The sequence below is a fragment of the Martes martes genome, assembly GCF_963455335.1.
Source record: "Martes martes genome assembly, chromosome: 5".
Lineage (NCBI taxonomy): Eukaryota > Metazoa > Chordata > Mammalia > Carnivora > Mustelidae > Martes > Martes martes.
This window is the reverse complement of record NC_137892.1, coordinates 72,520,960-72,544,843: the sequence shown is the minus strand read 5'-3', so window position 1 is coordinate 72,544,843 and position 23,884 is coordinate 72,520,960. Positions and strand designations below refer to the sequence as shown.

At 36.0% G+C, this 23,884-nt stretch overlaps 3 protein-coding genes across 6 annotated transcripts in view; 2 read left to right on the top strand and 1 right to left on the bottom strand.

The window, feature by feature from the left end:
* TRIM23 (tripartite motif containing 23) overlaps positions 1 to 11,383 on the bottom strand; it is a 32,388-nt gene extending 21,005 nt beyond the window's left edge. Inside the window, exons 1-4 of the mRNA XM_080804243.1 lie at positions 11,260 to 11,383; positions 6,067 to 6,229; positions 4,475 to 4,596; positions 413 to 691 (exon numbers count right to left, since the gene is read on the bottom strand). Of these exons, the coding sequence (XP_080660369.1) occupies positions 413 to 691; positions 4,475 to 4,596; positions 6,067 to 6,229; positions 11,260 to 11,340 (645 nt within the window). The 5' untranslated portion in view covers positions 11,341 to 11,383. The remainder of the gene's footprint in view (positions 1 to 412; positions 692 to 4,474; positions 4,597 to 6,066; positions 6,230 to 11,259) is intronic.
* A 384-nt stretch (positions 11,384 to 11,767) lies between these two features.
* The window catches only part of TRAPPC13 (trafficking protein particle complex subunit 13), a 42,078-nt gene continuing 29,961 nt past the window's right edge, over positions 11,768 to 23,884 (top strand). For 2 of the 4 annotated variants that reach the window (XM_080804239.1, XM_080804238.1), the window contains exons 1-2: positions 11,768 to 12,130; positions 23,794 to 23,862. In XM_080804239.1, the coding sequence (XP_080660365.1) occupies positions 12,085 to 12,130; positions 23,794 to 23,862 (115 nt within the window). In that variant the 5' untranslated portion in view covers positions 11,768 to 12,084. The remainder of the gene's footprint in view (positions 12,131 to 23,793; positions 23,863 to 23,884) is intronic. The other 2 variants (XM_080804237.1, XM_080804240.1) reach the window with 2 other exon arrangements.
* On the top strand, positions 15,267 to 16,136 carry SHLD3 (shieldin complex subunit 3; the record flags this gene model as incomplete). Its single annotated transcript, XM_080804242.1, has 1 exon — positions 15,267 to 16,136. The coding sequence occupies one exon, from the start codon at positions 15,267 to 15,269 to the stop codon at positions 16,020 to 16,022; it is 756 nt and encodes a 251-aa protein (XP_080660368.1). The 3' UTR covers positions 16,023 to 16,136.

Genomic DNA, 23,884 nt, shown 5'->3' with positions numbered 1-23,884 from the left:
AGGAGGATAAGACCTCTCTGAAATTTTTGTTATGATATTCAGAAATTAAATCTCTCATATCTTTTCATGCTATCAAGCTCCACTCATTCATTACTGAATCTTCCCCAATTCCTACTTGGCATAAAGAACCAAATCAATGGGGGCGCCTGGGTGGCTTAGTGGGTTAAAGCCTCTGCCTTCAGCTCAGGTCATGATCCCAGGGTCCTGGGATCGAGCCCCGCGTCAGGCTCTCTGCTCAGCAGTGAGCATGCTTCCCTTCCTCTCTCTCTCTGCCTGCCTCTCTACCTAATTGTGATATCTGTCTGTCAAATAAATAAATAAAATCTTAAAAAAAAAAAAAGAACCAAATCAATGAAAACAAACAGCAGGTTGGTAAACTAGGTAGAGTCATCCAGTCTAATTATATTCATACCTTGTGACCTTGGTGTTTTCCATATTCTTTGCAGACACAGCACATAAGTGGGCTAGTTTGACAGCCTTCTTCCAAGCAAACAAACTCAATGGCATGTACCTGATGCTGAGAGCACATGGTTTTCTCATGAGGTTTATCAGCTAGAGGCACTCGTCTGTGTTTTGCTAATGTCTTTGTAGAATGAGTAACTTGAGAACACTCTGAGCACAAATGAGTTGCACATACAGTGCAATATACAGATGCAACGTGAGCTTCATCTTCATCACAACGAATGATGCTCTGATAAACAAAAAATTAATGTCTTCAATCTGAAGCTCAATCATTATAACATGACAAATTTCAAAATATAAAAGTCCGTAATCTTTTTTAACTGACCAAGCTTTGTTTATGAAAATATGCTGGTAATTAAGTAAAAAAGGTCACTTATGACTCATCTAAGAAAGTATTCATTTCTTTAAGTAAGTGAGAAGGTAATTCCAAAATTAATTATTAATATGTGCTATGAATTTGAGGCCAAAAATAAAACTGTTCTCATAGGTTCATAGTCAGTGTAAAGATATCTTCCATTAAATCCCCTCATTTTACATAAAAGAAACGGAACAATACAGGCTAGAAATCATTTTTTAAGACTAAAAAAATGATAATAAATACATCCCCACTGCTTATTATTTTTTTAAGATTTTATTTTTTAAGTAATGTCTACATACAATGTGGGGCTTGAACTTACAACCCTGAGGTCAAGAGTCCCATGCTCTGCTGAGACAGCCAGGTGCCCAGGCCCCCACCTCGACTCCGCTTTAAATACTACATATCATGGTGATGTATAGAAAAAAGAGAAACGCAAATGTTATTTTGAGAAGCAGGGGTATGCACAAGAATCAGCTGCAAAGTTTTTTTTTTTTTTTTAAGATTTTATTTATTTATTTGACAGACAGAGATCACAAGTAGGCAGAGAGGCAGGCAGAGAGAGAGGAGGATGTAGGCTCCCTGCCGGGCAGAAAGCCCAATGTGGGGCTCAATCTCAGGACCCTGGGATCATGACCCGAGCCGAAGGCAGAGGCTTTAACCCACTGAGCCACCCAGGTGCCCCTCAGCTGCAAAGTTTTTAAAAACATAGATGCCCAGACTCCAACCTAGGAAAGACTTATTCCAATAGATTGTAGAAGCCTGATCTGTGTATTTTTTTCTAAAACTCCACAGGTGAGGTTACTGCACAATCCTGGCTGAAAAAGCACTGATTTAAGCAAATAAAAAATATACAAATAAAATCTATGTTATATATAAGCTTTTAAGTATCATTTCTAATTTTCATGAGTTACTGAAAAGCATCCAAGTTGAAAAACTTTACACGTCAGATAACCAAGAATGTTTTGAAACTTATGCTGAATATTAAAAGGCCATAATTGGAAAGGAAGTAATTTGGCATAAACTGATCCAGAAATAAAAATTACAATGCTCGGGGGCGCCTGGGTGGCTCAGTGGGTTAAAGCCTCTGCCTGCAGCTCAGGTCATGATCCCAGGGTCCTGGGATTGAGCCCCGCATCGGGCTCTCTGCTCAGCAGGGAGCCTTCTTCCCCCTCTACCTCTGCCTGCCTCTCTGCCTGCTTGTGATCTCTCTCTGTGTCAAATAAATAAATAAAATCTTTAAAAAAAAAATTAGAATGCTCACTTTGGCAGCACATATACTAAAACCAGAAATAAAAATTAGAAAATACATCAATAATGTCATTAAATATCACATTAAACTAAAAAATGAACTCAAAGTTAAACATTTTTTATTTGCAATTATGAGAAGCATGTACAGGTAATATTAAAAATTCATATCTTCTGTTTTCCAGACCTGACAAATAATTACAAGGTCAACATTAGACAATATTCTAATGTCTTTTGAAAGATAAAAGATATAGCACATGAAAGAAGTACAAAAAGCCTAGAAAACAGTGCTCCCCGCAAGTATATGGTTAACTAATCTTCAACAAAGCGGGAAAAAATATCCAATGGAAAAAAACACAGTCTCTTCAACAAAAGGTGTTGGGAAAACAGGACAGCATCACGCAGAAGAATCAAACTGGACCACTTCCTTACACCACACACAAAAATAAATTCAAAATGGATTAAAGACCTAAATGTGAGAGGAAATTAGAAGGCAACCAAAGGAATAGGGGAAGATATCTGCAAGTAACATATCAGATAAAGGGCTAGTATCCAAAAACTATAAAGAACTTACCAAACTCAACACCCCCAGAATAAAAAAAAATCCAATTAAGAACTGGCAGAAGACATGAATAGACATTTCTCAAAAGAAGACATATAAACAGCAAATAGACACATGAAAAAATGTTCAACATGACTCATCATCACAGAACTACAAATCAAAACCACAATGAGATATCACCTCACACCAGTCAGAATGGCCAAAAGTAACAAATCAGGAAACAAAAGATGTTTGTGAGGATGCAGAGGAAGGGGAACCCTTTGCATTGTTGGCAGGAATCCAAACTGGGCAGCTGCTCTGGAAAACAGTATGGAGGTTCCTCAAAAAGTTAAAAATAGAAGTACCCTATGACCAGCAATTATACTAGTAATATTTAACCAAAGGATAGAAAAATAATAATTTGAAGGGGCACATGCACCCCAATGTTTATAGCAGCATTATCCTCAATAGCCAAAATACTGAAAAAGCCCAAATGTCCATCAAGAGATGAATGGATAAAGATATGGTATGTATATACAATGGAATATTACCCAACTATTAAAAAGAATGAAATTTACAATGACGTGGATGGAAGTAGAGGGTATTATGCTAAGCAAAATAAATCAGTCTGAGAAAGACAAATACCATATGATTTCACTCATAGGTGAATCGAAGAAACAAAAAAGATGAACATGGGGGAAGGAAAAAAATAAAATAAGATAAAAACAGAGGGGGAGGCAAACCATAAGAGATGCTTAATTATAGGGAAGAAACTAAGAGTTGCTGGAGGAAATGGGATAGGGGTAGGTTAATGGGTGATATAATGAGCACTAGATGTTATATGCAAGTGATGAATCACTAAATTTACCCCTGAAACTAATACTACACTACATGTTAACTAACTTGAATTTAAATAAAATCTTGAAGGAAAAAAATAAACAGGAAACAGTGCTCCAGTTTGAAATTCACTTCAGTGATACACTTTACATAAAGAAATCATGATTTAATAAAAGAGAAGTAGAACTCAATCTGACATTTTTTTCCTTGATACTAAGCCTGTGATTTTAAAGTTGATCACCAAAATCATTAACTGTTATTTACTACAACTATTCTTACATCTAGTACAGTAATACGAGCTATGTGGACAATTCTTCAAGCATTAAAAATGCATTTTAAGGGGCGCCTGGCTGGCTCAGTCCATTCAGCATGCAACTCTGGATCTCGGGATCATGAGTTCAAGCCCCATATTAGGCATGGAACCTACATAATTGAAAAAATAAAAAATTAAAATGTATTTTAACCTGTGTTAATGAGCTTCATTCTTGTATTTACTGGACGATCAGCCTATTGGATAAAGAGAGTATACTTACACATAATTTAAACCTTTTATGAAGATATTTAGTAGCAGTAATTCCCTCAGGAGCTATTGCTATTTTTAAGGCATTTGGCCTCTACACTAACTGGCCTCTTTCAAGGACTTCCTCTTTCTTTGTGCTGTACTATTTATTGATTCACTTTTGCACCCTCTGGTTTAATATGTAGCTTATACCTTCTTCTTACTCTTCTGTAAGCTTCTTACTCTTTAACAACTTTATCCTTGGGTAGAAGTGAATTACAATAAGGAAATAAGTATATATATAAAACATACTTTAGATATGGTATTTTCAGAGAATTCAAGTTTTAATTTTTACCACTGTTCCGCTGGGAATATTGTTGCCTAAAAAACTATAATGTAATGAAAAGTTGTGTTTCTGGAAACCTACCTGCTGGAGCAAGTGAGGTAAGATCGTGCTTTAGATGGCAAATATTTTAAATTAAAAGAAAAAATTCAAGCTCATAATAAATATTTCACCAAGTTCTATCAATACCTCTCCAGATATCCCAATGGCTTCTTCTGCAGCTCCATACTGACCAATATGTCCATTCTGCAGTCGTTCCAAAAGCTCCAATAAAGCAAAATTTTTTTTCAATCCCCAGACACCTGAATCTCCTAGAATATAAAAATAAAAACTAAATCTAACAAAATGGAATATTAATCATTTTACCTCATACCTCAATAGTAACTTGTCATGTATTTTAATCATTAATGTCTAAATTTTCAAAATTCAAATTTTCCCCATTATCTTTTTATGCTTAAACTATTGCCTGGTTAAAATTCTCTTTAAAAAACAGAAACTCCCACAATAGTCAAACTATGGAAAGAACCTAGATGTCCATTAACAGATGAATGGATAAAGAAGATGTGATATAGATACACAATGGAAAACTATGCAGCCATCAAAAGAAATGAAATCTTGCCATTTGCGACGACGTGGATGAAACTAGAGGGTATTACGCTTAGCAAAATAAGTCAATTGGAGAAAGACAACTATCATATGATTTCCCTGATATGAGGAAGTGGAGATGCAACGTGGGTCTTTGGGGGATAGGAAAAGAAAAAATGAAAGAAGATGGGATCAGGAGGGAGACAAACCATAAAAGACTCAATCTCACGAAACAGGCTGAGGGTTGCTGGGGGGAGGGGGAGGGAGAGGGTGGTAGGGTTATGGACATTGGGGAGGGTATGTGCTATGGTGAGTGCTGTGAAATGTGTAAACCTGGCGATTCACAGACCTGTACCCCTGGGGATAAAAATACATTATATGTTTATAAAAAAATTTAAAAATTAATTAAAAAAAACAGGAACTCCTCAGCACTATAGTAGAAAGATACTTAAAGGACTTCTAGTTTTCTATCACTTAACTTTATAAATCCTATTTTACCAATGACTTTTACTACATATACTAAAACAAGTGCTTTACAATATTTTTTAGATTAACCTACAGTAAGACATATATTTTCCATTACAACACAGGATAATGTACATTTACTTATACATAAATAAGTTTTTAAAAATATGTGTATAGGGGCGCCTGGGTGGCTCAGTGGGTTAAAGCCTCTGCCTTCTGCTCAGGTCATGATCTCAGGGTCCTGGGATCAAGCCCCGCATCGCATCGGGCTCTCTGCTCGGCGGGGAGCCTGCTTCACCCTCTCTCTGCCTGCCTCTCTGCCTACTTGTGATCTCTGTCTGTCAAATAAATAAATAAAATCTTAAAAAAAAAATATGTGTATATTTACAGCTGAAACAAAAGTTTCACACACAAGTATTCATTCTCACAGTTAGCAAAACACCCACATTTTTCATTCTCTTTCTTCTTGAAAACACCTACTGAGAGTCAATTAAACTGATTTCATAACTACAAATAAGCTATGATTCATGTTTGAAAACCACTGCATGAAACATACGCTTAATCTAAAATAACTCCTCCTCTCTGTAAAATGGAACTCAAACAGCTAAAGATAATATTTTCCCCCATCTCTCATCTAACCTAGAACCTGCAGCAATGACTATACAGACTCCTTTTCATACAAATAAACCAAACAATTTTAAATCTTAAATATATACAATATATTTTCCTACCTAGATCTGTTACTTGTCGATCAAAAGGGCAACGGATTGCTCTTCCATGAAGAGGGAGGCGGGTAAGACAGTCATGACAGACTGTGTGGCCACAAAGCAGAAGGCGAGGAACTTTGTCTCCTTGCAAAGAAAAGACATCTTCACAAACTCCACACTCCAGCACCTAATATTTGGAAAGGAAACATGTGCTTTTTAAATGATTTTAAAAGCACACATACTTTTGGCTAAAAAACCCTCAATCTAATATATTAAATCAATCTCATTAAATTATTCCTCCATGAAAAAAGTCTAGATTGTAAAATTTTAAATCACCTTTTATCATTTCATCTGACAGACCACATAAAAATTATATCATAGTGAAATCTCCTTGAAATGTCAACTGTTAGGGACCAAGATAATGTTGTAAATTAACATCACCTTTATCTTTTGAAAATTATGTCTTGATTCATTATATCTGAATCTGTGTAATATATCATTCTGCCAAAGTTGGGTTCTTAAACAATTTCTCTGCAATTACCTTGCCTCCAAAAGACCATGATTAATTTGAACAGAAATCATTTGAAATATGTACTAGGGTGATAATTACCCCTTGTAAATGATCAAGAACTTGTTCAGAACAGACTGCAAGTAATATTGAAGTATTTTCTAGTATCCATGTATACTACATAATGTAAACTCAAGAAAGCAGTCAGCTAAGACTTAAATTTCAATTCATTGTTCTCAATTAATAAATATGCCCCTGGATTAGAAAATATTTTGTCTATATCATTCCAATTACAGGCACATATCTTGCCCAAGGCCATGGAGTTAGTCAAAAGAAGTGACAAGAATCAGCATACTCTCACTCCAAAGCCCATGAGATTGTTTTATAATTAGTTAACAAACTATATTTTTATCAATGAAGCACTGTTGGTACCTTTATCTCCCAATACAGTCAAAGTGTTACACAATTTTAATTTATTTTTTAAAAACACCCACACTGAACTGTTCAATTATATCACTAACTACTATGTCGGCCATCTATGACCTGCTACAATCTGGCCTCTGTCCCACTGCTTCCCTGCCACCCACTTCAGACTCCATGCTCAAACTGTATCTAACAACTTGTAGTTCCCAAAACTTGAAAACTGGTTTTGGCCTTTTGTTTACGCTAATGCTGAGGAAATAGCTAAACAGACATTTTCCTAGTGGTTCCTTTTTTTTTTTTTTTAACATTAATAAACAAACAAATTTCTAAACAACTGTATCTCTCAGTCTACCCACAGCTCATTCCAACTGAAATGACCACACTACCCCCTGGGCCATCATGCACCACGGTAAATGTTTATCTTGACACCCTAAACACATTAATTCCATTATTGGCTTCCAGCCTGTCTTTCCCTCTTAGACCAAAAAGTCCTCAGGAACAGGGTATTCCTAAAAACGCAGTACTAGGGTGTTTATATAAATAAAGTCTGGCAAGATTAAAAATTAGTAACAGTTGGGGCGCCTGGGTGGCTCAGTGGGTTAAAGCCTCTGCCTTCGGCTCAGGTCATGATCCCAGGGTCCTGGGATCGAGCCCCGCATCAGGCTCTCTGCTCAGCGGGGAGCCTGCTTCCTCCTCTCTCTCTCTCTGCCTGCCTCTCTGCCTACTTGTGATCTCTGTCTGTCAAATAAATAAATAAATCTTTAAAAAAAAAAAAAATTAGTAACAGTTCAGCCCAACTACCATCCCCCAACAAATACACAATGCAAGATAAAAAACAGAAAATCCACAGTGGAAATCAGACTTAATCCATTAAAAATTTAATATTAACTCTGTAATTAATTTGGACTCAGTGTATTAAATACAAACATCTTTCATTGTACATTGATAATGCATAATTGGCTTGCATCCCAGTATGGTTCAAAAGAGGCTTAAATGTAACACATAGCTCACAAGAAAAGACATAAAAACAGCTCTTTAAATACATAAAAAGATGTTCAATCTCTCTCAAAACACTTTAAAATGCACTTAAACCAATACATTTTTTTCAGATTAGAGCAAACAGGTTGATAACCCTTTGTATAATCCTTTGTGTTGGTGAAGATGTGGGAAAAAAGATATACTTGCTGACTGCTGTGAAATGTTTAATAACTAAAATAGGCTTTATGAAAGGCAATTTGAAAATAAATACCTATCAAAACTTTATAGAGCTTAGTAATTCTATTTCCAGGAATTTATTTGACAAATATATCACACGTGTGACAAGATCTCTGTGTTATTCCTTACAGCACCATTTGCATTTGCAAATGACTGGAAACAAAATAAATAGATAGTAACACAACTGTGAAATAAATTATAGTATATTCATATACTGCAAAACCATGAAGTTTGTTGAGAAAAAGGAAGTTTCCTACGTACACACGTAGAATGACTTCATATGAATAAAGCAAAGTGAAAAATATATAGAATATTTAGTTAGCTTTTGCATAGAACTGGGGAAAGAGCATACATACATTTATATCTATATTTTTATACAGGCATACTATCTTTCTAGCAAGAGACACAGGAAACTGATTACACTGGAATAGTGGCTCCCTATGAGGAAGGAAAACAGATGGGAAAAGTTACACATAAATTGTATTATACACAAACACTTAAATGTATCCTACATTTTAAAAAAAGAGCAGGACAGAAGTTTCATTTAAATATTGTCACTTAAATATCAAATTCATTCAAATACAGAGAAGATATAACAGAATTAGATATAAATTAAATGCAACATTTTTTATGTTTCATTTTTCTAACACCGTAATAAACTTGTTTATGACCATAAACTCAAAACAAATAAAATTTCAGTCCATTCAGATCTTTTACCTCTGAACCCATAATTACAGAAGATAAAAGAACTTAAGTTGCTACTACAGTGCTTTTTCAAAAAGCACTAATAACATACCACAGATGCATAAACTAAACAAGGAACCAAAAATAAACTTACTAGACTATTTCATATCAACTCAGGAAACAATAAAATAAGAAATTCTTTCTTCAGTATTTATGAACACAAACTGTGGCTAACAGCACAATAAGAAAAAAGCTCTTAATCTTATCAACTTCACAAATATGTCAAAGAGAACTTCAAACTGATTACATGTAAAACAAATTTTAATTAATCAGACCATATTTTATTTAAGTTTTTTATTTATTTTTTTAGTAATCTCTAGCCCCATCATGGGACTCAAACTCACAACCCTGAAATCAAGAGTAGCACACTCCTCCAATGGAGCCAGACAGGCACCCTAATCATACCATATTTTAAATGGACTAAAAAGACTCAGTCCTCAAAAGAAACCATCGTGATTCTTTTTTTTTCCTGATTCTTTTTAAAAAAAGATTTTATTTGTCAGAGAGAGAGCACGCACAAGTAGGGGGAATGGCAGGCAGAGGGAAGAGGCTCCCTGCTGAGCAAGGAGCGAGCCCCATGTGGGGCTCGATTCTAGGACCCTGGGATCATGACCTGAGCCAAAGGCAGACACTTAACTGACTAAGCCACCCAGGCCTCCCTTCCTGACTCTTTTTTGAATGTAAATAATTTCATAATGTCAGATTTTTATCTTTGAGTTTTCTAATGAAAAACTCTGTCATTATCAACGTATTCATTATTTTACCTTTTAGCAATATATACTTCAACTCTTACCTTCCAATGAGTAACTTCTGCTTTCATCTATGAGAATGAGAATGAGTTACAAATCACAGCATAAGCATCTTACCAAGGAGGACTACCCTACCGCACAGCTCGGGCACATTTTACATGTGAAGATAAAAACAAAGTGAACCTGTAACACATCAAACTCTGTGCTGTAACAAATTTGAGTCATTTGAGGCCTTCGTATATTTTTTAAGATTTTAAGGCAACTAGGGTTAACAAAAGTAGATATAGCAACAATAAGCATTCTAATTACAACTTCTTGATTCAAGCTAATTCACAAAATAATCTTCAGGTATTCTCTCCTTAAAGCACAATTTAATACATAAAACCTCGACCATGTAACATGGCTAATAACAGCGTTACTCTGTATCTCAGATATGCTGTGTACCTTCAGAATAACTTCAATATACAAAGGCCAGATGAATCAAAAGCCATCAATAATTGGCAACATACCTGTGAATAGAAATGTAGCATTTGTTGTCATATAAACCAGTATTAGGTGAAAAAATCATAGATGCCTATTACCCAAGATCTCAAATTAACTTCAGATATTATCTGATAGAGTGGTTCTCAACCTTGGTTGCAGATTAAAATCACTTCTAGGAATGTTTAAAAAATATACTGATGTCAAGTTAATCAGAACTTGGGGAGAAGGAGTGTAGTTTTTTTTTTAAGTCTTAAGTTATTCTAAATATGTAGCCCATAATGAGAATTACCAATAATTCAGATTACAACAATCCTGAAAGTTATTCTACAAACCGATGAGATCAGTTCTCCCTTGCTGATCTTTCCATACGTATATAGTGGAAGGGAAATGTGAATCCCACATATTTCAATTGATTTGTTAATGCATTTTGAAGCACTTAAGCATGGTGGAATTTCAAACCTGAAGCACAGGGCAATTCGTATATCCTAACGTTAATGTTCAGCCATGCTGCTGCAGGAACACTTCTCAAAAAAAGTGTTGAGACTATACTAATAAGAGAAGAGGGGGCAGACCAACCATTACTGTATGTCTGGTTACAGAAGTAGTGCAGTAATGAAAATCAGATTTTAAAGGCATTCAACCCTGGATCCATGACACACTGTGTTAACGTAAACCTGTGTTTCTTCACCTGTCAAACAATAATTATCATATACCTTATAAGCAGATACTAACGAGCTAAAATACTTAACACAGTACCTGGCAATAACAATGGCTCAATTTAATAAAAATAAACTAACGCCTGTTGAGCTTAACAAAAAGGAGAGGACCTAAGCAAAGACCGGCAGAAGTCAGTCTCACAGGCCCATAAGCTCCTTTTCACAAATGTCCCCATCGGCCACGTAGAGGACTGGTATGAGCAGAAAACCAAGCAACTTCAATCCCGCAGAGATAAAAATCGCGGAGGGCATGGCAAGGCATGTAAAGCCGAGAGGCGCGCAAAGGCCCAAAGAAGACCGCCGGAGCGCGGCCGCCAGACCTAAGGGATGAACCGAAGGGAGGCCGATGGTGGAGAACAGAGAACGCAAGGTCCCTCACCTTCACCACGGCCGTCCCCCGGCTGCCCTGACGGCCACTGTCTAGTCCCGCTCCAGGCTTGTTTACAATGAGGGTAGCCATCCTACGAGGAGCGGCGCCGCAGAAGCAGCCGTCACGGCCTTCAAGTGAGGGGCGGGGTCCAGCCACCTACCCAGAGGCCTCAGCGTTCGCCGCCGGCGCACAGGCGCAGTAAGACGCGGAGCGCCGCCGGCTTGACCTCCGGACTCCTCCTCCTGCCAGTCTGTTTGTCAGCACATCCTTGTATATACGAACGCTTTGCTATTTGTATCGTTATTATCCAGGAGTCTGCAACTGATGGAAGGAATAAAAGTAAAGGGAAAAAGAAGGCTAAAGCTAGAAGTAAATTTTCGGGGTGAAACTCCTGCTTCAGTAACGAACTCTGCCCTATTGCAGAATAGACGTGGGAGTCAAGGGGGACTACATCTCCCTGCATGCAATGCTGTTTTGTTTAAACTACAAATCCCAGCATGCAAAATTCGTCTCTTTCACTCCGCAATGTACGTATTTGGGACGCTCTACGTATTGTCCCGAGGAAAGATTTCTTGAAGTCTCGATGCGTAATTGTGGCTTGAAAATAGGGAAGTATGTTATGTATAGGCCTCTAAAAGGCAAGAGATGGCTTTGGTAAAAAGAGGCCATTGAATCCGTGAAGGACGTGGTAAAAAGAGAATTTAAGGTATCACCGGGGAAGAGAGCCTGTTAAGAGTGATTTGATCTTCCCGAACGTTCGCTGTTCTGTTTTCTTCCGGGCTGCACTGAACCTCTTCAGTTGCCGTAGGCAGTGGGTCGAAAGTGCCGGTCAAAATGGAAGTGAATCCCCCCAAACAGGAGCACCTGCTGGCCCTGAAAGGTAAACTTTTAGGAACCTGACTCCCTTTAGTCTGTTTTCTCCTCTTCTCTCTTAATTCTCGAAGGCTTTGTCCCATAGATCTGGTCCCTGGGATGTAGGCCTCGTTTTTCTTAAACAGTTAGTGCTTCCCTCCTGTTCTGTCCTTTGGCGCCGAGTGGAAGGAAGCAATTTCTTCTCTTTGCTTTTTAGGTTTGACAGTCTCTCTCTAGAATGTAATAGATACCCGGTAAATCACTCATTGTGTGATATGCTGCAGTTAACAGACTGGCTTTAGCCGCGAGCTCCGGGGAGAGCCTGGTGAACCAAGATGGTTTACAATCGCCGTCTACAGTGATTTTCCTTGTCTATTGTGTCTTCATGTGGCACTGATAAAGTTAATAGGCTTCAGCTTCATCTGTAAAGTTAGTCTAGTATTGCAGTAAGCAGTGTCAAGGATTTAGAAATACATAGTACAACAACGTATAATTTAGATTTGTTAAAACTTAAGTTTACTTCAAAGTGTTGTGGATACGGGAAAATTAATGTCAACTTTCGTTTTGTGCGCACAGCAAACTTGGAATTGATGACTGAATTGTACGATTAGTTAGGGGAAACGAACAGGGCAGAGTTTTTCTGGAATTCTTACTATTTTCTGAAAACCTTTTATTTAAAATGCTTTAAGCTTTACTTCATCTGTTTTCTACTTAAACAAATGCGCTGCTTCTTTCTTGGATGCTCTACTGTGTGGTTACCAGTAACTTCTTGGACTGAGCTGAGAAAAGGCTCAATAAGACGTTTGAATTTAGTTAAATTGCATTTACCTTCCTTGTGGCATCCATTCTGAGGGACCCTTATCCCGTCCCCCGTTATGATGTTGGCATCAAACATTCCAGAAGCTTACCAGTCCCATATGTAACATAAAATCAAATACTGATAGCTGAGTTTAATAGGGTTGTCTCTGATCATAGAACTAAAAAACAACAACATTAAGTAATACAGCAATAGGACCTGGAAGCTTAGCCTGAGTAAATGAGCTAGACTAAAATGGATTCTTCTGGAGAAAAAGGAAAGGAAACTGTCATGTTTTTTCTTAATCTTAAATCAAGCATGTAGAGTGGATTTTACTATCTATCAGAAATTTTAGAAACTTTCTCAGGATCACAAAGCTAGTAAGTGACTGGAGGCAGTATTTCAACACAAGGCCTTCCTCCATCTTTCCAAGACTCATTGTTTCTCAATGAAGAAAACAGCATTTTCAGAGAACATTCTCTCATTAGTTACTTTGATGGGAATTTGAAACAGTTCTGTTAGCAGATAGGTACGATTTTATGCAAATTGGAAGTTATTAAACACAGTTGTATTCCAGTAATGTGGAAGCTAATTACCATTGGGTATTTTTAGTTTTCTATTACTCCTTATTTTCTGAAATAGAAGAAAATCTGGGAGAGTATTTTAGCAGTCTAAAAGGATAAGTGTTTTGAAATTCACTGATAGTCTGTTCCATTAAAGCTCCTCCATACCATTGTTTCCCCTTGTTCATCAATAATTTTTACAAGCTCTGGGGCACCTGCCTGGCTCAGTCGGGGGAGCATATGACTCCTGATCTCAGGGTGGTGAGTTCAAGCCTCACATTGGGTATAGGGATTACTTTAAAAAATAAAAAATAAAATAACTTATTAAACATTTTTTCACAGATTTTCATTTTACTGATTGTTGAATGCCAAGTTTATCAATTTATGTGGTAATTTAAGTTTACTTTCTTGTCTATATAAAAGGTTAAGGAGCTCTCAGAATTTCATCAGTCCTCAGGGTATGACACTGACTAAGTTCAAAAGAAATGAAAGAATTCTCAGTGCCATATCTTACAATGTGAAAGTATAAGGAAGAGGAAAGAAAAATTAAAAGCATTACTAATGCTTATAAGAATATGCTCTCTATCTTTAGATTCATATTAAAATTATGGATGTTGAGGATCACAGTCACTTATGAGTTTAAGTTGTCAAATCTGTCCACTGTTAGTCAGTGGACATTTACAGTAGGTGAAAAGAATCATTATGAGATTAATTATTTCTGACTCTTTAGAATCAGTGGTCAAATGAGTATTGTGACATCATGACAGGAGTCCCCATCCATGGTCATTCTAGCAATGGGAGAACCCCTTCAAAGAGTTCTCTCATGATTTGGGAGAGAAGAGATACAACCTCTCTCTCTTTTCTTTTTTTTTCCCCCCTACAGTAATTAGGATTTGAAAGAGCCTGCATTATGGCTCATGCAGCTTTGAACTTGGTTAGGAAGACAAACTATATGCTAGAACTTATTATCAATGGCTTCATTTGGTACAACTTGAAGAATTCTTTGTTCTAAGAGGAAAAAAAATAAGGAAGGTCTAGCTGTCTTGTTTTCCTCTTCAGAAGTGGAATTCAGGAGCCGTGGTACTAAGGTCTTGATACTGTGAAAGTCCCCCATTTAGACAAAGGAGACTTAGTCACAAACCCAGTTCCTAGCCTGGTTAAAATCAGAGTTAAACTATTTTCATGTTACTACTGTGAAAGAAAGAAATCATTAAGTATTCTGTCTATATATTTGGTAGAATTCATATAATTTTAAAGTATAAAGTGATTTTTCTCAAGGCATTAAAAATCACAATGATTTTCATTGTCCTTAACTTAGATGTCTCAAATTTTTAAGTATTATTACATTTTTGTTATCTTTAAATGAATCTAGTGTTCTGAGATTCACTAATTTACCTTTTGTTCCTGCTATAGTCTTAAAATTATTTACCAAATTTATTAATGACAATGTTCCAAATCCTTTCTGTCTGTTAAGTTAGACTTGTTGACTCCTGGCAGTTTTAGGCTGAAGGTAATCTCGTAGGGCATCTACTCAGATGAGGTAAAGCATTTCCGATTTTGTGGATTACATTCAAATTTACCAACAGTACTTGGTAAAATATATTGAGACTAGTTTTATTTTTTTCTTTTTCCCTATTTGTGTGTAGGCTATCCCTGCCATATCTTACTCTTTGCAATACTTCCACTTTAGGTCCTGTTTCCTTCTGATTTGGAAAGAGAGTCTTATAATTATAAATTACATTCTAGCGCTGAGGAGCGCATCTAAGAAATGTTTTCTTCATTAAGAGTAACTGGATTACTGCAGAATGTCTACAGAAGTAATATTACATTATCGACCATGTGAGAGTGATCCCACAAAACTGCCAAAAATTGCAGAGAAAGCAATTCAAGACTTTCCTACACGTCCACTATCGAGATTTATTCCTTGGTTTTCGCATGATGCGTCCAAACTTCCACTCAAACCTAAAAGATCACCACCTGTGATTTCTGAAGAGGCAGCTGAAGATGTGAAACAATACTTAACCATTTCAGAACACGATGTTAAATCACAGAATTATGATTGCACAGTAGATCTTTTGGAATTTCAACCTGATTTTAAAAAAAGGAAGCACTTAATCCGGTCACACTCACTGAATGAACAGATTTATTCTGGAAATTTAGATAAACAATCAGAAAAGGGAAGACAACACAAGAAGAGGTTTTGGAGTGTTTCACTTCCCAACAGTAATTGCACTGAAAATATTTTTCCTTTGTCTAAAAAATTGCGAGATAGTTTAAAGGCATTGAATTTGCATTCACTTTATAGAGCAAGATGGACTATAGAGCATGCTATTTGTAACAACCAGACTCTGGAAGACATTTGGGCAAAACTCAATCATATCATCCGGCACAATGAACTTCCATCTTGTAATGCTACATTTCAGAGACACTTAGGCCAAATATGGGTGTTCTGTGATATTATGTACTGTGAATATGTGGGAAGTCTTCTTAAAGGAAGGTTAGCTCTTACTGGGAAAATGAATTTATTTGTGCATAAATATGGTGTTATTTTTAGTATGTAAGGAATTTTACTGATTGTTAAAGAGAAGACTATTCTGAATGAACTGAGTAGGATCTGAAATAGTGCGATCAATGAATTTTTTACAGTGTTTTAAATTTTTTATTTATTTTTTTTATTTGACCCCTCACTAAGATAGTGTCTTCATTCTTAACAGTATAAAAAAATTGTGTGGTAATTTGTATACAGTGGTTTCTCAGAAATAAATGGCCATCACTTGAGTTCCTAGACATGTATTAATACAAGAGCGTTCTGGGTTATACTTTTAGTTGTTTTTCTTCTAAATAAATTGTGATAAATTGTTATTTTACTGAGTTTAGAGGTAAAATGTTCTGTTCCTTTGTTCTGTTACTTTTCCAGTGGTTGAATTAGATATTGCAATGAGTTACAGGGAAAGGTTGGATTTTGGTAAAGTCCCAAAATGTAATTTTATAGTGTTTTTTTCCTTTCCCTTCTAAAGTGTAATTACTAAAAAATAATAATAAAACCAGTTCTATTGCAAATGTTATTCAAATAGCATGAATATAGTTCAAATTGGAAAACTAGCCCAGATTGTACCAATGTTTCTAAGAATCTATAACTGACAATATTTGATGTGGAATTTTGAAACAAAAGTAAAAATGTATAATTTGCCCAAGACCATAATGTGTCTTTAAGGATATAACTTATTTTGAAGGGAAGTATCAAATGTGGATAAGAGCTCGTTATTCTTTATTTAATCTAGTACAAGGATTCAATGTTAATGGTGGTTAATGCTGATTGCTAGTTGATTGGTTCCTGGAGTTATTGTGAGTTTCCCAATAGCAAAATGTTTTAAATTGGGTTTACACATCACCTCATAAAAATACCCAAAATGATTATAAAGGTTTTATGTAAAAATGTACTTATTTAGCAAATTTAAATGCCTAACACGAGCTGGTTAGAAAGCTGTATGGAAGGAGAAACGTGGACCTACCCTTACAGAGTTTACATGGAGTTACTTCCATTAAGTGGTCAAACCACCTCCCTGGGAAACAGCAAGAACTGTAGTCTTTCTGAAAGGCAGAGACACATTTGCCTTGTGGCACAGTACCTGATAATGGTAAGGGCTCAATAAACATGTATATGCCCTTTGGAGGGATTCTTTGTAGCCTGCATGAGCTGAGGTTGCTTAAAAGCAAACTATTAAGTTTTAAATAAAGTGATAATTTTTTTTCCAGTTAGATTTCAGTCTGTCCAAACACTTTTAACTACTTTCAGAACCTTTTTATTGTCTCAAATGAGACTGCTCTCTAGAAAATAATCATCAGGTGCATGAATGCTTCCAAAAGTCTTTAAATAAAAAATCACCAGGTTTAGAGGGAGTTTCTGAGGTCACTTTTTCAGTAATTACTTCTTCTTTGTTTCCTTAATCATCTTTTCAACCTAAGCACCTGGTGGGTATCGAGAAGTTATTGAGTATTGCCACCAAGCTTTGCAAATAAGAGTTGTCATATTGTTAGGCAGTCATAGATGGTGGATTTAATTTTTTTTTGTTCAGGTCTTATTTACCAGAAGTTGCTAATTAAGAGTTAAGAGTAAGGTAATTGTAAGACAAAGTCACTTGAACAGAAAACAGGGTTTTTTTCTGACATAGTTTAAAATATAAGGTATAGTTCAGTCATGAGATTGTTATGAGCAGTTTTTTAATCCAGGTATCATACTTCTAAAAATTCTTTATTTAAATTCAATTTAGTTAACATACACTGTATTATTAGTTACCAGGGTAGAATTTACTGATTTATCAGTTGCGTGTAACAGGCAATGCTCATTATGTCAAGTGCCCTCCTTAATGCCCATCACCCATTTACCTCTTCCCCCATTCATCTTCCCTCCAGCAACCCTCAGTTTGTTTCCTAGAGTTTATCATCTCTTATGGTTTGCCTCCCTGTTTTCATCTTATTTTATTTTTCCTTCCCTTCCCCTATGTTCATCTGTTTTGTTTCTTAAATTCTACTTATGACTGAAATCATATAGTATTTGTCTTTCTCTGACTAGCTTATTTTGCTTAGCATAATACAGTCTAGTTCCATTCACGTCATTGTAAATGGCAAGGTTTCATTCTTTTTGATAGCTGAGTAATATATTCCATTTTATGTGTATACCATATCTTCTGTATCCAGTCATCTGTCCGTATCTGGGCTCTTTCCATAGTTTGGCTATTGTGGACATTGCTGCTGTAAACATTGGGGTGCAGGTGCCCCTTCAAATCATTATGTATGTATCCTTTGAATAAATTCCTAGTAGCACTATTGCTGGGTCATAGGGTAACTCTATTTTTAACTTTTTGAGGAACTGCCATACTGTTTTCCAGAGTGGCTGCACCAAGTTTGCATTCCCACCAACAGTTTAAGAGCATTACCCTTTCTCCTCATCCTCGCCAACGTCTGTTGTTTCCTGAGTTAATTTTAGCCAAGAATCACACTTATTAAAAAGAGTTTCTTTGTCTTCATATGTGACGGATTTAAAGTTTTCTCATTTGTCTCGATTGCTTTCTACCTCTTACAGAAGCAGTGAAAGGGTAATTCAGACCTGGAAAACTCAATATTGAGTTTTACTGCAAATAGTGCTATGATTTTGAAAGAAGGAGAGATCCATTTCTCCTTCCTACTTCTCCACTTCCATTTGAAGTGATCAGGGCCGGGGTGTCTGGGGTGTCTGGGTGGCTCGGTTGTTAAGCATCTGCCTTTGGCTTGGGTCATGGCCCCAGGGTCCAAGTATTGAGCCCCGCCTCGGGCTCCCTGCTTGGTGGGAGGCCTGCTTCTCCCTCTCCCACTCCCCCTGCTTGTGTTCCCTCTCTCGCTGTGTCTCTTTTCTGTCAAATAAATAAATAAAATATTTTTTTAAAGTAATCAAGGCCTAAGAATTTAGAATCCATTGCTACTTTGAATCCATTGCTACTTTTTTCGTGTACTTAGAACCTTAGGACTGATTCTAGCACTAGCTAATAGTAGCCTCAGCAGTATTTCTCATTTCTATTGTTAAGTCATAGATGTGGAAGTTAAGTTAGGTACACAAGAATGTGTACAGAAAGATGAATCTCTGAGAGCATCTGATGAAATACCGACAGCATTTACCCTCTAGGAAAGTACCATAATTTTATTTTTCCCTGACAACCTCTCTACCTTAAGATAAATGTTAAATTCAACCAAAAAAGATGTGGAGGGTATCATATGAATTTAGCTTCCTTTAACAATTTATCAAATAGCTTAAAGACCATTTTTTGAGAATTTCAAAGATGAGCTCTTGCATAATGATTCACTTTGATAAAATGTGCTCAAAATATCCAGAATTCACAGTTCACAAACTTGAAATCATTCAGGGACTAGATAGGCAAGACTGTGGAATGTAGTTAAGGACTTTGAACCTGAAGAAAATCCTGCCTTAATTTAGTGGTATTTTTTTTTTTTAAGTATTTTTATTTATTTGGCAGAGAGAGGTCACAAGTAGGTGGAGAGGCAGGCAGAGAGAGGGGGAAGCAGGCTCCCTGCCTAGCAGAGAGCCCGATGCGGGGCTTGATACCAGGACCCTGAGATCATGACCTGAGCCGAAGGCAGAGGCTTAACCCACTGAGCCACCCAGGCGCCCCATTTAGTGTTTTTTTTTTTAATGTTCTTTCCAAGCAAAGTGTATACAAAAGTTGAACTTGGCCCAGTTCTTTAGTTTGTAACCTCAGGCCTCTTACATAAATTATTGCAGACTTATAGAAGTTTTTTTTTTTTTTTTTTAAAGATAATAGGTGAAACCTGGATTTCATAAGTTTCATGAAATGTCTGTGTTTTGTGAGTTCCAATGAAAATGGCACCACACATGACACTATTTGCTGTGCCTAGTGAATATTTGATTTGGCACTTGGCTGAAAACTGCATATTCTTTTTTGTCTCTTTAATTTTTGACAAAGAACCTGTTTTTTAACATTCAAGCCTAAATATAAGATTATCATTTAATAACCAGTGCTTTATTAGAGCATCTGGGTGGCTCATTCAGTAAACCTCCAACTCTTGATTCCAGCTCAGGTCATTGTGAGATCAAGCCCTGCTTCAGACTCCATGCTCACTGGGAAGTCCCTTCTCACCCTCCCCTTCTGCCCAACCCCCCACCAAGTGTACTTACTCTCTTCCTTTCTATAAAGTAAATAAATCTTTAAAAAAAAAAAAAAAAAACCAGTGCTTTATTATAGTTCCTCTCCCAGGTTTCTTAAACCTTGCTATTGTTGGTATTTGGTCTTTTTCAGCTAACAAACATTATGTGTAGTATTTGAGGTCCATTCATTTGCTGTAAGACAGGAAACATTGAGTTTCAATATGAGATACTTTTATGTTACTAACTGGACTTGCCCAGTTTGTGTTTTATAGTAGTTTTCTTTGAGTCCACAGAATGATAGTATTTCTTACCGTTTCCCCCCCACACAGATTTTTTACCCTCTTTGAAAATATGAAGGAAACAGGTATTTTTAATACCAGTTTGGGAAGTTTTTATTTTTAATGGAGGGTTATTTCTTACCCACTCTCTATTATCTCATCTCCTAGGAAATCATAAAATGAGTAAAACTAAGCTTTATAAGACTTGTACACAATGGAAGTTTGAGCATATAATAAGCAAATAAGGTGACTACACATTTGGGTGAACTCAAAAATACCTTATGGGTTTTTTTTTAAGTTTTTATTTAATTTCCGTTTAGTTATCATACATTTAATATTAGTTTTGGGTGTACAAAAACAGTGCTTAAGCCCTTCCATATAACACCTGTTGCTCAATACAAGTGCATAATCTCTAAGTCAAACGAACCCATTACTCCTACCCCCCCATCCACCTCCACTCTGATAACCATTAGTTTGTTCTCTATAGTTAAGGGTTAGTTTCTTGCTTTCTCTCAATTTTTCCTTTTGCTGGTTTGTTTTGTTTCTTAAATTCCACATATGAGTGAAATCACATGGTATTTTCAAGGCCGCTTTTTAAAAAATAGTGTTTTAGGATTCCCTTGAGAGCGTATTTTTATTAAGATCACGTTTCTTCTGAAATGAAAAAAAAAATGGGGCATAGAGAATACCACTTGGTATAAAAAGTGAGCTTAGAGGGGAGCCTGGGTGGCTCATTCGATTAAGCGTCTGTCTTCAGCTCAGTTCATGTTCCTGGGATCCTGGGCTCAAGCCCCGAGTCAGGCTCCCTGCTCAGTGGAGAACCTGCTTCTACCTCTCAGCTCATCCTCTCTTTCTCTCTGTTTCTCTCTCTATCTCTGTGTCTCTTGCTATCTCTCTCTCTCTCTCTTTCTCTCTCAAAAAAAGGAAAAAAGTTAGCTTAGAGTCTTAGATATTTAGATTGTGAAAAAAGAAGTCTCTTCTTTATCATTTTTAGAGCCCTTTTTTATTCCCTTCAGATTGTACTGAATTTTAATCTGCTTTCCTAGTTAGAAATAAGAGTGAAGTAGAAAGAAAACCTTCTCAACCACTTCTGGTGCCCATCAGTGATCTATAGCTGGTTAATACTCTGCTTGACACAGAGTGCTATTTTGAATGCCCATATAATGTTTCCGATAAGGCATAACGTAATAGGTTTATGCCCCTGGGCTTACAATAAATAATACAGAGAATTAGTTTTGAACAAAGTGAATTTATCTGAGTTCAGATCTAATTCTGCCACCTGTCTGCTATGTAGTCTTATATGCAAATTACCTTCTCCAAGTATCACCCTTATGTGTAAAATGTAGATAATGACACCAAATTTGTAGTCATGAGACTTAAATGTGTTGATACTTGTGAAGTATTTAGCATGCTGTCTGGCACTAGTAAATGCTCAATAAATATCAGTTATGCAAAGTGACTTCAGAAATTTTAAGGTTAACATATGTTGCCTGTTTCGGTAGCCATCTATTTATATTATCTGTTTTTACTTTATTTATTTAAGTAAGATCTGTACCCAGCATAGGGCTTGAACTTATGACTCTGAGACCAAGAGCCAACTAGGCAACCCTCAACAGCCATCTATTTTAATATATAACATTGTTTTCTGGCCTCAGTTCATGAAATGTAACATCTTCAAAATAATACCAGGTACTTGAGGATTTAGGTGAGGTGCTAATTCTTTCATTCAGGAAAGATTTATAGAATATACTATGTGCCAGAAGCTGTCAAGCAACAAAGCCAGAAAACTGAATATAATAGGTAAGAGCCTCAACCTTATGAAGTTTGGGTCAAAATGCTGTAAATAAGTACATTTATCAGTTCATGATAAATACAAAGGGCTATGAGAGAGACAAGGTGAGCTGTTACTTCTTTTTTGGAAAAGATGACATTTAGCCTGAGACCCAATGAGAAAGGCACTGAATTTGTTGTGAATGATATAGCTAGTTAGTAGTTGGGTGGTACATGTTTACATATGCTAATGAATACCACTTAAACAGTGGATTGACCATTTAAGTCGATAGTCTTTAAAGTTTTTTGGGTTAGATTTGAATGAACCTTTTTAATAGAATATAAAGAAATGATTAATTTTCTGAAATATTTTATAAGTTTCTATGATTTTTTACTGTTATATTTTTGTCTTTATTTTAATGTGATCAAAGGTCAGTCTTTAGAAGTAATTGAAAAAGATTTTTTTAGTTAAAATGTCCTATCCTCACTCTACTAGATTTTATAAATTTTCACTTTTTAGTTTTCTGTGGCTTATTTTTTGCCTCTTAACTGTTTGATACATAGGCAATTTATTTGATATTTGAATTTAATTTGTAAGTTAAATTTCTTATTTTTCCCAGATAGCCAACCAGTTGTGCTTTATCATGTTGCTTTTTTTTCTGCATCCTAATAAACTTTATTTTACTATCTAATATATCTGTGTGGTGTTGCATTAATAAACCAATTAGTTGACTATAGACAAATCTTTTAATATATAGTAAATTCATGTCTGCCTCATTTTTTCCCATTAATTTCCTTAGCTTATTTTTACTTGATTTTCTAAACTTCAGACACATTCTGTCATGTCCCAAGAACAAATCTTAGTTTTGGTTGGAATTTAAAAAGCTATACATTGGGGGCGCCTGGGTGGCTCGGGTCATGATCCCAGGGTCCTGGGATGGAGCCCTGCATCGGGCTCTCTGCTCAGCGGGGAGCCTGCTTCCCCCTCTCTCTTTCTGCCTGCCTCGCTGCCTACTTGTGATCTCTGTCTGTCAAATAAATAAATAAAATCTTTTAAAAAATAAATAATAAATAGCTATACATTGAATGATACTTTTGTCATTTCTTTACAGAATGAATATTACTTAAAGGTCCACTTACTGAACTTCCAGTGGCCAGTGATTAGAACCGAGAGATAAAGCTCGTAAAGATTCTTTTTTTGTAAAATTACTGTCTCATATTCATGGTGGTGAATCAAAACATTTTTCCCTTTCAGGAAGATATCTTCTTGATACTGTTCAAAGAACGTCACTCAGGATTTTTCTTAGCCTTATTCTCATATACCTTAAGCTTTAAAATTCCTTTATTTCCAGTTTTTCTATAATGTGGTATTCTACATTTACATTTAATTTTTTTAATGCATTAAGCTTCAAATAAGTCATATATAAGATTTTCTGTTGTAAATTAATAATTTTAGTAAATCATTGGTGTATGATTTGGGGAAGTACTTAATATTATATTTAGGAAGCTTTAGGTTATATTTGATTTTAGTATAGAATGGATGAGTATCATACACTCAACCTAGGAATGCTAGTCCAAAGCAATATTAACATTTTCTTTCTTTTTTTTTTTTTTCTTAATTCACAGTGATGCGGTTAACTAAGCCTACTTTATTCACCAATATTCCAGTAACATGTGAAGAAAAAGACTTACCTGGTATGCTTTGTTCTGCTTGTAC